Raw genomic sequence first — 15,267 nt, 5'->3', positions numbered from 1 at the left:
ACCAAGCAAACATCAAATTGCGGCCTCATAAACTGCCAAATCAATCCATCAAAACCAAATAACTGCCTTCAAATGGGGACAACACAGCACATCCAAAACTGGTTCTCGGGTAAGAACCGAGACCAACAAGAATCAAAAAGAACCAAGCCATCTCTCGGGTAGGGATTAAAATCAGCAAAGCCATCTCTCGGGTAGGGACCAAAGACAAGCAAAGCAAGCCATCAAAACTCTCGAGCAAAGACAAGTTTTAAGTACTCAATCATGGGCTCTGGAGTAGGAGCTAAAACAAGCAAACAAAGCTCCCAAGTCAAGCCAAAACCGAGTCGGGTTACAACAAAAGGATCGAAAACATCTCCACACCCCCAAGACATCAAAATATAGAATTAACGCATGTTTTAAGCAAGAACAACCATGGAATTCTCCCAAATTAACATAAGTCCATTCATCACTTCTATATTTAAGCTAAAACACCGGTGGGATGCCAAAATAGAGCCCAACAGGGGCCAAAACCGAGCCCAACAAGGGCCAAAACCAAACCCAATGGTATTAAAATTTAGGCCTCCATAAAGGATAGAGCTCTATTCATTTCACTTCCAAAAACCAAGACTCCAAACTCAGCCAAAACCGAGCCCAACGAGAACCAAAAGGAGAACCAAAAGCCAAAAACCGAGCTCAACAAGAACCCAAAAGCCAAAGCCATAGCTCAAGAAGATTAAAACAGGCCCAAGCAATGATGTAAATTCACACTTTAATAGAAATTAAGGTTCCAGCCACTTGTAGGTAAAACTGAGCCATCCAGAGCTAAGAAACAATCTGCATGTCTAAATGTCCCAAGCATGAAATTATTCCAACAAATATTTGAACAGAAGAGGAACTTCACGAGGAGTTGAACCAAGCCCTCATAACAAGCTACAACACTTTCCACATTAAATAGATTTTCTCATAGCATATATTTCAAGTCAGGGAAAGCCACAAGAAGCTAAAACCGAGCCCCCAGACATACATAAAACAGTAAAATGAACTTTCTAGCATTCATGAAAGGCCAAATAACCTCTCCAATATTTCATGCTAAATGAAAATAAGTAAAAAGCTTCATAATACAAAAGCTTCATAATACTCATATCCCAACATGCTTGCAAGAGGAGCTAAAATTATTTCAAAGCCACGTTTCAACCCTCCTGTTCAAAGTAATAGGGATATGGTACGATTTCATCTCAAGCTAACAGAAGAAAATAAGAACACTTATATCATGCTATGCTTGCACCGTCCTAAGCAATTAATCGAATCTCACCCTTGGAACATGCTCACATTTCATCCTTCACTTCACAGCTTTTAAAGTGAATGCCTCAAAATATATGAAAGTAAAGAGAATTAGCATGTTGTATCATCCCACAGAGCCAAGCTCAAAGGCTCGGCAGAGAGGAAAACCGAAAGGAAACAGGGCACCGAAGAAGAGGGGGGAAAAAGGGGTACCACTTTAATGCCAAAGTAAAGCACCGCAACATAAGAAGCTACCTCAAAGATGTGCTCTCACGGGAATCTCCTCCTAAAATTCTCCCACAGCCAAAAATTTCAACTCTCCTCTTAGAATACCTTTTTTCAACAACCCCCAAAAAATCAAAAGAAACTATCTTTATAGGCAGAAAAGAGAGGAGAAGAGAAAGGAGATCACACCCTCGACCCACGACACTCAAATCGGGCCAAAGAAGAAAAGGACGCGCTCCCTGCTCACAGAAGGCGAAGCCATCGAAACATCACGGATCAAGCGGCCAGCTCAGTAGCAACAAGAGAAGCATCGGGAAGAAGAGAAAATTTTGTCGTTCAAGTGTACCAGGGAACAAGCTTCCAGAGTCAAACTACCAGGAAAAGGGAAAAAAGCAGCTCGGGGAGACTGGCACGGCTTCGGGGAGGAGGGGCGCCGGGTCGCCGGCAGAAGAATGTCGGGGAAGGACAAACGAGGTAAACTTTCTCTCGCGTGGAGGAGGAGTTCGGTCGGCTCGAGACTGAGAAAGGGAAAGGCCAGACACGCGAACGGGAGAGGGAAGGGAGGCAGAGCTCGGGTGCGTGAGTTTAGGGATTTAGTGTTTAAAGAGGAAAAGGGAGATATGGTTTTATATAAATTAATATATATACATATACATATATATATATATTAAATTATATGTGATTTACTCGCGCACGGTGTCGTAACAAAATGGGTGTCCTTCCTAGGCAAAATCGACGCTCCAGACGTGCCGGTGCAGTCCGGTTTGACGCTCCGGACGTGCAGGTGCAGTCCATTTTGTCATCCGGGGTCGCTCGAACGACGTCGTCGACAATCGGGTCAAAAACGGGTCAAAATTCAATTTTCACAAATTTTGACCCGCGATCAATCGTTTCAAAAAGTTTATTCGAGCCTTCGACAGGTAACAGTGCAAGCGATGTAAATCGTGGCGATCGAATATATCGACTCTCCGAATTGCAAAAGTTTGTGCGCGCGGGAGTGCGAATTGTGCAAAAGGCCACCCTAAGGCTCAGGAAGATCCTATAAAAATCCCTTTTGAGTTTCCTTATGTTGGTTTCATCCCTCTAAGTGCTAGAAGTCGATACCACACACGTGAAACTCCAGAAGGGGACAGAAGTAGGTTGAATTTCTAGAACGAGGCGGGTCCCATTTCTAAGGTTCTAAGATAGTCGAAGGGAGGTCCCTAAGGCTAGATCCTAAACCCTAAGAGGAAGACTAGACCTCACCAAAAATGAGGTCAACAATGATATAAACAGAGGATGTCAGTATGCCAGCGCGAGTAGAGGTTTTTCTACCGTCCCAGAAAATTATGATAGTTCACTAATCAGTGTGCCGACGGGATAATTTCGGCTAGAAGCGAGCAGGTCAAACTTTACAACCCCAGACAATTGTGACGTTTACATCTAATTGTTGTGCTGACGGTATAATATCAATCAGAGGTAGGTAGGGGTCTTTCCACCCTAGACAATTACAATATGCATACCGTTGTGCCGATGGGAGCCAATGGGGTAATATCGGCCAAAATTATGTTAGATCTTTGATGGTAATCCTCACAGAGATAGAAATGTGTGTAAAGAGCATAAATCAAAATTAAAGTTAAAGTTAATACATATAGAAATTTAAAGTATTTTCATTTAGAAAAGATCATTGATGCGTGCATTTGTATGCTCAAAGATTTCATATAAAGATTAACATAGTAATAGATTTCTTATAGAGATATAAAAGGTCAGCATGCATACTGATTTCTTTTCCTTGAATTATTATATTTTAAAAGTATAATTACTCATGGTTATCATTACATTATTTTAACATTCTTCAGGTTAAAAGTTTTTTATTATGAAGAACAAAAGAGAATCTAATGTGTTTAGAAGACGAAAACAGCAAACCCGAAAGATACAAATTTTTATCTGTTAATTTTAATTACTTTCTTTAATGACTCTTTCATATATTATTTGAATATTAAATTATTAGGTGTAGAAATAGATAAACAGAGAATTGATTTTCACCGTCCAACCGTCTATTCCCGTCTTGATTAATTCTAAACCCCGGGTCAGGTCGTGATAAAAACCCTATATGTCACCTTACATTAAGAGCATCATAATATCCAACTTTCAAGTTAAATTCTCGAGAAGCAAATATATGGTCGACATGGCCCTTCGTTCCCCAATAATCTCACCCAATTCCCACCGCCCCAACATAATCCATGTTAAATTTTTATCTCTCCCTCTTTGGTAATTGGGTCAGTCAACTCTCCAATCATAATAAAAGACTTAAGGCACGCGGATGAAGGACTTGAACCGTTGAATAAATTTCTCTATGGTCCTCGAATCGCAATTCTTCTACTTCTCAATAGGGTCGTCGATTCCTTCTCAATTTTTCCACCTTTTTAAAATTTATTTTTAGTATGTAATGTCTTTTTTAGATGTATAAATAACTCCCCTCTTGTACAAAGAAAGAACAATAAAATTCTTGAGAATGTTCTCCATAATTTTATTTTCAATATGGTATTAGAGCAAAGTTAGAGTTTTTCCACTCATCTTTGTTCTCTTTCTCTAAGATCCACTTCCAATCATGATCCCTTTGTCGGATTATACCTCTATTCACTAATGCCTTGAATCGTTGACATCCCTTCAAAAGAATTAACCATTGTTAATTTTAAAAATCAAAACAAAGGAGAACTGCAAATATTTCAAGCAACTTATCACTTAAACATAAAAAAATAACATAAATTGTCCTAAATCAAGAAGACATTTTTTAAAGAAAATGGAAAGGTCCAACACATTGTGAAGGTATCATGGGAGCCTAATGATCTAAAGTTGTACTTTGGAAAGAAGCTAATTCTTTGATCATACATGATTGTGAAACACCATACTACCGGTGATCGATAGGCTTTTACATTCATCTCAACCACAAAAGAGGTTTTGGTGTGTAAAATAAGCATACTCAAAGATGAAATTTACTGCACTTATCTAAACAATCAAGACAAAAATAGTTACTATCACACAAAGTAACTTTCATGTTATTCAATATTTTAATGCCATAATAGTTTTACTATGAATTATACTATTATCAAGATCTTAATAAGACATGCAACAAAGATGTGATGATTCTCAAATAATTAGGTCGAGAGAGAATCCTCGAGTTCCTGACAAAATTCAGTAACAAACTTAATCAAATTGGAATTCAAATCTTAAGCAAAGAAAATCTCCCTTCACTGAATGAAGTAATCATTGGAAAAAAAATGGTACAGGCGTCTGTTCCAAACTGTTTGGTTCGAACGTTTTGAGGGGCAATTGACCCCTCTGTTGGGTAGCCGCCAACCTATGGGGCCATTCATTAGTTTTCATAGTATTACATATGTTGTTCTTCGTGTTTTAGGCCAGTTTTTCATGTCTTTTGTATCGGGACAGCAGTCGGCATCTCTTCTTTCCTTTGAGACTTGTATTCTACGGTTTAGATGGTGCATCGGGTGTATCTCGCTGCCAAAGTGAAGACTATCTTTTCTATCCCCCATCTGCATCCTCCCCAAATCGCTCTCGGCACCCACTTCCCCGTTGCAACTGCCCGAGACAACAATTCTTGTTGGTGTTCCCTGCAGTCCTCCCAGTTCTATATGTCGCCCTCCCTTCCCAACCTTGTTGCGGCCCCACACAGCCGCCATTCACCCTTTCCCAACCTTGTTGCAACCATCTCCCGCCTCCTTCCATTGTTGTAGCCACCTAAGACAGCAGTCGTTACTATCATTCCAACCGCCCAGCCACCCGCTTTCCCTCATTCCAGCTTCCTGCCCCCGTGCCACCACTACTTCTCTTCGTTGTCATCCACCAAAAATGGTAAATCAGATGTTCCTTGGCTCTTCCAGCCACTTACCACCCCATCCAATCCACCCAACCGCAGCACCAGCACCTCTACCTAAGCATTAATTTGAGTTTCATTGAGTCTTTTGTTATTTCCTATTTTCCAAGTGTCTTGGTTGTAATCCTTATTTGATTTCAGTAATAAAATTTACATTTCTCGTTGGTGTTTGGTTAACTCCGTTATTAAAAAAAATTGATTAATGGTTCGGATATGAGATATCTGCCTAAACATTAGAAGATAGAGGAGCATGGAACTTACATGAGACCTAAAATGAATACGATAGACCACCTAGAACTCACATGAGACCTAAAATGAATACGGCAGACCACCTACAAGAAAAATGGAGCATCTCCCCAAGCACCCTAAATAGTTCAAAACCTTACACATAATAAAGTAAATAGGCTTGAATTGTAAGGGGCAAAGTGAAACCCTTATTTATAGATAGAAATTAGATTCCTAGAGGGGTCAAATAAAGTTTACTATAACATTTTAAGCATTATACGAAAATTAAAACTTTTAATAATTTGACACTGAATCTGCAACACATTCGCATAAGAGACCATAAAGCTTTACATTAAAATTTTAAAATGGAGTTTACAAGCATTAACATGCTCACATAGATAACCAAATTTGGTTAACTTCAAGATTTGCACGTGCACTCCCACAACTGAAGTATATTGCTTAGAAAGATGTGCAAGTTGCTTCGGGAAATGTGTGAATTCTCTAAAAATATACCTAAACTCTTGAAATTCGATTGCCCACATGGGCTCGGACCATCATTTGAGTGCTTGATCATATGGTCCGAGAACTTACACAGAATAGAAAAAACAAAATTAATTTATTTTGTCTCACATCAAAAGGCGTGCAGATGATTTTAAAATATAAAATTATCTTAAAATTTTAAAATTGTTTATAAAAAAATCCAAAACTCAAATTTGATAATCACACAATCTGGCGAGCCGTTATGACTATAGGGCAGCGTCATAATCTCACTAACTAATCTTCCTCCTTATAAGATCCAAAATTGACAAGACTGAGCTTGTACCTAGTTAGTAGAATGCTTCTCCTAAAAAAAGGCTAGATCAATAGGATGGATGCTTTAATGATGTTTAAGTAATAACTTTCATGTAAATGATAAATACAAAACCCTCAAACAATCATTTTGATGAGGATTATGTTGATTATGAATCTCAATCGTAGATGTTTATATCTAAAATTAAGATACGGAGCCAATTTAAGTAAAGTCAAATAACATCTTTTGTAAGCGAGAGAAAATCGTTAGGGTTCAAAACCTATTCAACTACCTCCAACGATCATCGTGTTGATTATGAATCTCAACCGAATTGGTATATATCTAAAAGCAAGCTTCTACGTCTATTTGAGTAAACTAAACTAATATAATTTATGAATCCAGAGATATGTTCGCAAAACATGGTCGAAAATGTTCAAAGCTATTAAAATATCTGCAATGATGGTCTTGTTGAATATAAATATCAATCGGAGGGGTTTAGTTATAAACTTAAGTTTTCAAAGTACAAAGAATTTAAAAATATTCAATGATATACATCACTAAAAGCCAAGAGTCAACCTTATCCACCCTCCGTAATTGTTTGTCGAGCATAAAATTTATGTTAAACCTGAGCTCATAAAAAGCAAATATCATCAAGTATATCATTATAGGCATTCTTAAAATAATCTCATGCTATTAAAAATATGACTTCTCTATCCTGGTGTTTTTAGTTGATCTGCTCCACAAGAAAGTAATTATAATCAGAGATTATTTATAGGTTGGCCAAAGAAACTCTTTTGTAATACCATCATGGTTGTTATTTGTATGTTCTCCAATGACTATGTTTATTTAAGCAATGATTTGTGAGATATACCTGATATGGCAAAAAATCATTTGTCTGCTAAGGTTGACTCAAATTAATCTCCTTAAACAAACATACAGCCACATATTTATAATATCCCCTTGGACAAATTAACATATGGTTGTTGATAAGGATTCTCCTGTTACATTGGGTCAGCCACCTTTACTAATAAAATGGACCAAGGATAAAGCCAACCCATGACAGCAGACAATGGGAATGGGAACTTGATCAATCGAGTTTGTCATCATCCCACAACATTCCTTTTAAGTTCACAGTGATGATTTTCATGATTTAAAGCCCTAATTGTTGCTACTACACGCTGAGTGGTCAGCTCTTTCATGACTAGCTTTGATCGAAAGACTCATCCCATTATTAGGAGGATAATTAAACATAGGCGTTTGGCCTATGGGAAAACTCATAAAATGATAACAAAATCTTTCGAAAGTGTTTTATCTATTATTTCATCCACCCATTCATTCTCAACACAAGTTTACCAATAATGGAATTTAATTTTGATCAAACCCCATAGAGAAGAAATAGCATATCAAGTGCATTCATATGACCACAATCAACATCGATGAGAATGTGGGTCTTGTCGAGCAAATAGCTAAATTATGATCATCCCAAAATATTACTACTATGTCAAAAACATGAATGATTTTAAATAGTTAATTTTGAATAAGAAGCCATAAAGCACACTTAATAGCGCATGAAATCCTTTATTACTTGAGGTCCACTTAATATTGACCGCATTATCATGTTTTTACTCCAAATCAATAAAACCCCTTTGAAAAATACAACATATATTGTTGATAAGAATCCTTTAATAGCGTTGATCGACCGCCTCCACCAAGTAGATAAGGATTCATAGCAACACTAGATGATGAAATTATTGAATCTTGATCGGACATTTCATCATTTCCCAATAATCCACTCTAGGCTAACAAAGTTGTATTATCTTAACCGAATCATTAATATTAAAACTAAAAATAAAAACTTGTTGAGTAACTTTAATTAAAAATATTATTTCATGATCAAGAAGGGAATTAACTATAAGAGTCATGAAGTCTTAGTTATAGAGTGAAATATCTCGATAATTTCTTATCTTCATCCAAACAACCTTCAAAAATATCAACCCAAAACCATTCAAATAAATATTCAATAAAGCTGGGAGGGGGTTTACAGTGCTCACATAAGACTATATTGACTTTAGGAGTTGCATTGACTGCAAATTACTAGTTGCAATTACTCATATAGTAAAGTGTCTTTAAGATGATTTCTTCATTGGCCAGTGGAGCAAAAAAAAAAACTCTGTAATGGAACTCTAAATCGACAGTGGTTTAGGCACACATAAATAGTAAGTTGTTTGTTTATCTTATCTGTTTGCATTTCTTACAACTAAAACACTGCATACTTGATTAATCGGATACTCTTCACATACGGCATCTTGCAAACATTTCATTCACTTGTCTACTTCATAAACCAATGGTGCCTCCAACTCCCCTGCACAAACACAACTTTTGATATGACGGATGATATCAAACATGAGCATTTGTACTCATATAAACGATGCGAGTATATTTTCAAGTTGAGACAACTTGAAGCCACAAATATTTGTTGTTGTTATTGTTAACATAGAGTATATGTGTGTCACGCAAAACTTCTACATCTACCAACAACACTTCAACTACGAGCACCTAGAAAAGCCACAATGGAGTACGTATAATTCTAGCATCTACATTTAAGGTAATCAAAGACTCTTCCAATGGAATGCACTACTAGTCCAGCAAACTTCCAGAGAGATTCCACTACTTTACTCTCCAAAAAAAAGTCCTTAATGCCCTTGGGGTAAAGATGCAGTAACATTAGCCAATTAAATCAAACACACTCAGTCTCTCAGGGACTGAATCTAAGGAAGAAAACCAGGTAAAAAATAAGTTAAAATGAACCTATTTACACAATTTTTTATGGCAGATTATCATTTACGAATGATTTTTTATTATTTTGACATTAAATTAGTTTGAAATGTAATAAAGATGTGATGTCTTGTCATTAATTATTAATTTTTTTTATAAATAGGCTCATGTGTATGAACTTTCAATATGGATTGGATAATTGAAATTATTGAAATTTGTTGCAACACTTATTTTGGTTTCTTGGATTTTTTGCTTTAGAATTCAGCTAACCAATGTCTAGAGTATTCCATAATTGCTTGAGAATTCCTTATTTGGCACCTTTTTATTCTGCTCACCCCCTATTTTCTATTGATTTTGGAATTATGCTATGTAACATGTGGTCGCAAGTCCTTGAATCACTTGTTTGAGTAAATCCCCAGGTTACTTTAGCAAACATTTATGAATAGGCTCCAAGCATTTCATTTTAGACACAATTCTACTTAAGTAGATTGCTTTGTAACATTGTCCTTACGGCTTAGTAAGAAGTCCAACCTAACAAGGGAATAAGAAATGACTTTAGAGTTGAAGCCTTTTGAGGGCCAAAATCAATAGGGCAGTTACAAAATCACTTGATTGCTTATGTGCAGGAAAAAATTTGAGAAAACAAGGAGAATACTTTCTCACATGAAGCAAATATTATGTATTTTGCAAATGTGTATACAAATAGAGACTAAAATAGTGAGGGGATATTCAAATTGTTTTGAAAGAATTATATGGGATTCTCCCTATTGTAAAACGACTATCACCACAAAAAAAGGATCTGCAGCCAGTTTGAATATTGAAAAGATTTAGGAGATTAAGCTTCATATCTAACATATGATTAATTTCTAGCAATAAGATGATTCTCATGGCAACATTTTATAACAATTTCACTTTAAATCAACAGCTCTAAGTCAAAGAATCACCGATTCGAGCTGGCTAAAAAATAAATTGAGCCAAATCAAAATTGAGCATATCAATATTGCAATCAAAATTTAATATATCTCGATCCAATTGATCCACCAAAATAGCTTGATCGAATTTTGAGTTGCTTTACTTTTAATGGACGATAGATCTTACAGCCCTCATTTCTCTATCATAGTTATATGCAAAAAAAAACTTTCTCAACCATATTTTTTATTCTCTGATTAATATATTTTCCTAGAGCATGATGGGATGTCCGTCACTGCAACAAACAGACATTTGAATGTATAAAAAAGCAAGGAATACAAGAGAACAAACAATATTAGTATCAAGAGATCACCTTTGATGTTTGAAGTGGTAATCGATGGCGTGACTAAGTAAATACAAATGCAAAACAAGATAGGTGCAAAGATAACATAAAAAAAATAATATAACAAGTGCTGACAGGAGCATGCCAAGTACTGCCATGATGGATTGCACATGTTTTGCAATTTCTACAAGTGAAAGAATTAACACTTAAACAGTTTCTTTGATGTTCTACAGTTGGAAACTAATTTCATTGTTTAATAATGTTTTAATTGTCATACATTTACATATCAAACTTCATATAGCTTCAAGGCGCAAATCATTCAGTTTCAAATAGCCAAACCAGAGTTTACTGGTTGTTTTTCTTATGGTGGTAGATGGTTTCTATCACTTCCTAGTTACTACAAATATACTACTCCAACAATCAACACCTAACTAAAATATTCTAGGACGACACAATCAAGAAATTGTTTCCATGTCAATGAATATTAAACTTTAATATAGTAATAGTTTATAAACCTCATCCAAAAAGTAGGATTTTACTGCCTAATTCTGACAAGCCATCAAATGTAATGATAATTCCAAAGAAGCATTAGCTAAGTATTGATAGGATAACTCATATCAATATCATTTTCCATGAGCATTGTAACCTATTTAATTACACAGCCATTGTATTGCACCTCATCTTCATATAGAGTATTTGTTATCCATCCATTTTCTTTAAGCCTTTCAACTTGATAAACACCTGAATTGATAAATTCCTCAACCTCCTCAATCTTCTTTCCTGACAAAAAGTTTATGAACAAAGGTAAAAAGGAAGCAGAGTATGGAATATCAAAATTTATGGTCATTTACATACATACCATCCAATACCTAGGTATTTACATATCTAACACGTAAACTCTGTTTTTTACATTCATACCACCCAAAGCTTTCATATCACATCAAAAATATCACTATTTTAACTTTTAAAAAGTGAAAACTGTGTTATCATGCATAGGTAAGGTAGCATATATATGTAAAAATTAAAGTTTAGATGTTAGAAATGTAAATACATGAGAATTGAGTGGTATGCAAATAAATCTTCCTAAATTTTATCAATACTTCCAAAAGAGTGAAAACCTTGAGTTGATGAAATTGTTTCTAGCCAATTTCCATATATATCATCAAGCAGCGATGTCAGCATTTCACAATTTTCTTTTGACATGCTTTTTCGTGCCAACTGATCACCAGCACTTTTATATTTGCCTATTCGCTGAATCTGTGGCTCAACTCCAACTTTTTCAAGAACACCTGTAAGCTAAGCGATGGCAATGGTTCAAATGTAGTAATAAATAACAATTAAAATTTTATGAATTAATAGGAAGCCGGTATATTATGCATTTAGATAAATTTTTAATGAAAACTGAGCGCATTTCATCTTTACTGATGAAAGATAAAACAAATTGAGAAACTTAATATGATAACAAAAAGGCATTGTGCATAAAATTCAAAAACACATAAATGAAAGATACATCTGATAATCAACAACTCCAACTTCAGATAAAATTTAGTTTAAGAATTACTCTGAATCTGGAATGATATTCACTACATGGATATTAGAAGGAAAGCATGTGCATGTCAATAGCAATGATGTAAAATATAACCTATCAAAAAGCTTAGCGGAAAACATACAGGCCTAAGCCACCGATAGTGGAGTGAACAAATTTTCCGGCAGTATTTCAGAGTGCACGAATATATGTCCAGCGCATGCCTTTTATGCAAATGGTAAGCCGTAGGAAATCTGGTGGAAAATATTTTTTTAGACTAAATTTGAAAATTTTAGGCCACTATCAAAACCCTATTTTCCTATAGGGAAAAGAAGAAGCAAAATGAAGAAATTACAGTTGATGATATTCGGAATGCACTAATACTCATGTAGATAATACAATGGAAATATAGATATCGGAATCAGGTGCATATTGGTGGGTTATGTGCACTCCGACTACTCTAGGTGGCAAGATTGGGTCTGACAGATCCAGGGTGTCCTAATTTGGACTTTAGCTCAAACAATCTAGCATGGATTGAGGTTTACATTGAAATGGTTTAAATAGAGCCATTTGGGTTTAAATTAGGTCAAGCCTGGTTGGACCCATTTGAAGGGTCCAATGGCAAAGATATAGGGTTGAGCATACTCTCCATATGATCAGGAGGCTTCGAGTTCAACTGGACTTGGAATTGACTCAAATTTGAGAAAAATGGCTAATTTGGTCCAAACTATGTCAAGCCCAATTGAGCTTAACTGAAAGGGTCTAAAGGCCATGGAATAAACTTGGGGTTTTTTAGTCAATTTAAATAAATTTGATTTAGGATTTTTCCAAAATGACTTATTGGGCCCAATTGGATCCATATTAGCTCCATGCCCAATGTGGGTCAATTGGTGCACAACAACCACTAACTAGGGTTGCTTTGAGTTTAATTGAATGTGAATTCACCTAAGAAGGTGATTGGGAGGATTTAGTTGGATTAGGTTGGAGCCTAAGTTGAATTGGATTCAATTGGGCCAGATCTGTCACACAATTGGCTCGATGGGGGCTTAGCAGTGATCAATTTTGTACCAACTATAATTGGATTTTAAAAGACATTTGGTTGATTTGATTTTAAATTTAGATTGGACTTATTTCAATTTGGTCCACTTGAACCAAATGAGCTCACAATGGTCTTGCGGGTGCAACAAGGAATAATTTTGGTTGAATTAAGTTATGCATGGCCTAAAGTGATATTCTATATGAGCTGATCTCATTGAGTTTGATTGGATTTTGAGTGATTTGAGCCATAATGACCCAATTGCGACAACTAAGTCCAAGGACCTTAAAAGCCCAAACTCGTTCAATTGGATTTAAATTTGATTGAATTTTGGTCAAAAAAACTTCAATATATTCCAAGGAAGACATGGGACTAATTTGACCATACTCTTGATGAACAATTTTAGATTTGGCTCAAATGACCATTCCAGACCAATAGTGGTTATGTTTGACCAAGCCTTTAGATGAGTTTAGATGGGATCAAACTCCATTATAAGGTCATTAGTTTTAGTATGGACTAAAAGGATTGAATTTGAGTTGGTTTGAATTGAATTTGATTGAATTAGATGGATTTGTTGATGCGAGATAAATTTCGTAATTTTTCTTCTCTAAATACAATGTTTTCTTCCCTATTTATTATGATTTACGCTTGTTGAATGTTTCTTGATGGTATTTTACAAGTTATAGGGGTTGACGATGCGTTGTGGAACCAAAACACGAAGCGGGCAAGAAGTTTGAAGTGACGTAGTTGTGCCACACTGCAATGTAATTATGCTACCCTTATTCTTATCAGGCATAATTACACCAAACTTTGGCATAGTTACGCCAACCAGCGGCATAGTTACGTCAAGCACGGTCGTAGCTATGCCAGGCATAAATTGGCAAGTTTTTTCAAGGCAATTTTGGCAAGAACTACATAAGAGAAAGTTATAGATTAATTAGGGCAGTTATGGGACATTTGAGGCTGGTTTTTTCTAGCTCTTTACAGAGTATATTTTCTGTTGAGAGTTGGAGAGGTTATGAGGAGAGATTGAGTGTCCTTGTATGAGGAAGATCTATAGAAAGCTTGTAAACGGAAAGGATCATGGTGCATTGCAATGACCAATTGATATCGATTTGAGTTTTTTAAACTTATTGCATTGTTTTTTTTTTTTTATGAGTGCACTAATAATTTTCGTGCTTCCCTTTTTAATGCACCGTAATTAATCTTATTTTCATTTTTTTTTTATGTAAGTCATGATTTTCTTGTTATTTTGTCCTGTCGATTTCATTCTGCAGACATATTTTGTGTTTGGATTTCATACGTTGTTGTATTACCTCTTTGGTCTTAATTTACTTCAAATCTGACACGATAAAACATTAAAATTCCTTGGGATCTATGATTTTTAATTATCTCTTAAAAGAATATGTAGGTTAAAACACAATGGTCTAGTGGAATAGACATATTGTCATTAGAAAGTTACAGCCTAGATAAGGGGAAAGAGAATTTGTAAAAAACGTTGCATGGTTAAGCCCCCTTAATTGTAATATGGTTTTCAATACTTCTTAAGACCTAGACATAGCCTAAATGAAATATGTCCCTAGTTGTCAACAATAACGTGGGATTTCATACAAAAATCATCGAGAAATCACTAAAGTGGTGTCACGGGAGTAGGAACATTTCATATCTAAAAAACATGAACAAAATTTGGGGCCCGTTTGGGGCAGCATATAAGTGTGGGCGGCATTTTGAAAATGTCGCTACGCCATTTGGAAAATGTGTTTCAGCAGCTAATGAAAATCCTACGTGTTTTAATTTCTTAACAACACGGCCCGCGGGATGATAGTTGTGGGCTGCCTTCGATGAAATTGTATCCCATCTCAGCCCTCACTCCATTCGATCGAGTCCTGCCTTAGCATCGCTCCTTTCGATCGTGTCCTACCCTAGCTACGCTGAAGTCCTTTCGCGCTCCATTCGATCACGTCCTGCCCTAGCTACGCCGACCTCCCTCTTCCACTCCAGTTCACGTCTTGCCCTAGCTATGCCAAGCTCCATCTTCCGCTCCAATTTACTCGTTGCCCTAGCCGCTCCTCCCTACTCCCCCATTTGGCAACGACTGGGGACATCGTTTCTTTCCTTGTGGGTTTCGATGAGTGAGCCTCCCAATCCAAAATTACTATGGAATATGCAGATTATTATGGAATTATTGTGGGGGCATATATGTTGGGAATGTCTTGAGGAATGTAAATTGCTAATATACCTCTTTTTTTTTCTTTTGATGAGTTGAAGCATATCTGCTAGCTTAGATATTTGTCTTGTCATTTAT

The 15,267-nt window shown here is 36.1% G+C and overlaps 1 protein-coding gene across 1 annotated transcript in view; it reads right to left on the bottom strand.

Moving 5' to 3' along the window:
* Window positions 1-15,267, bottom strand: part of LOC110029509 (serine protease SPPA, chloroplastic) — a 92,616-nt gene that overhangs the window by 64,282 nt on the left and 13,067 nt on the right. The window contains exons 4-5 of the mRNA XM_020731832.1: window positions 11,520-11,690; window positions 11,078-11,181 (exon numbers count right to left, since the gene is read on the bottom strand). Coding sequence (XP_020587491.1) covers window positions 11,078-11,181; window positions 11,520-11,690 — 275 coding nt within the window. The remainder of the gene's footprint in view (window positions 1-11,077; window positions 11,182-11,519; window positions 11,691-15,267) is intronic.

This window comes from Phalaenopsis equestris, unplaced genomic scaffold, assembly GCF_001263595.1.
Source record: "Phalaenopsis equestris unplaced genomic scaffold, ASM126359v1 Scaffold000583, whole genome shotgun sequence".
Lineage (NCBI taxonomy): Eukaryota > Viridiplantae > Streptophyta > Magnoliopsida > Asparagales > Orchidaceae > Phalaenopsis > Phalaenopsis equestris.
This window is presented reverse-complemented; position numbering and strand designations above follow the sequence as displayed.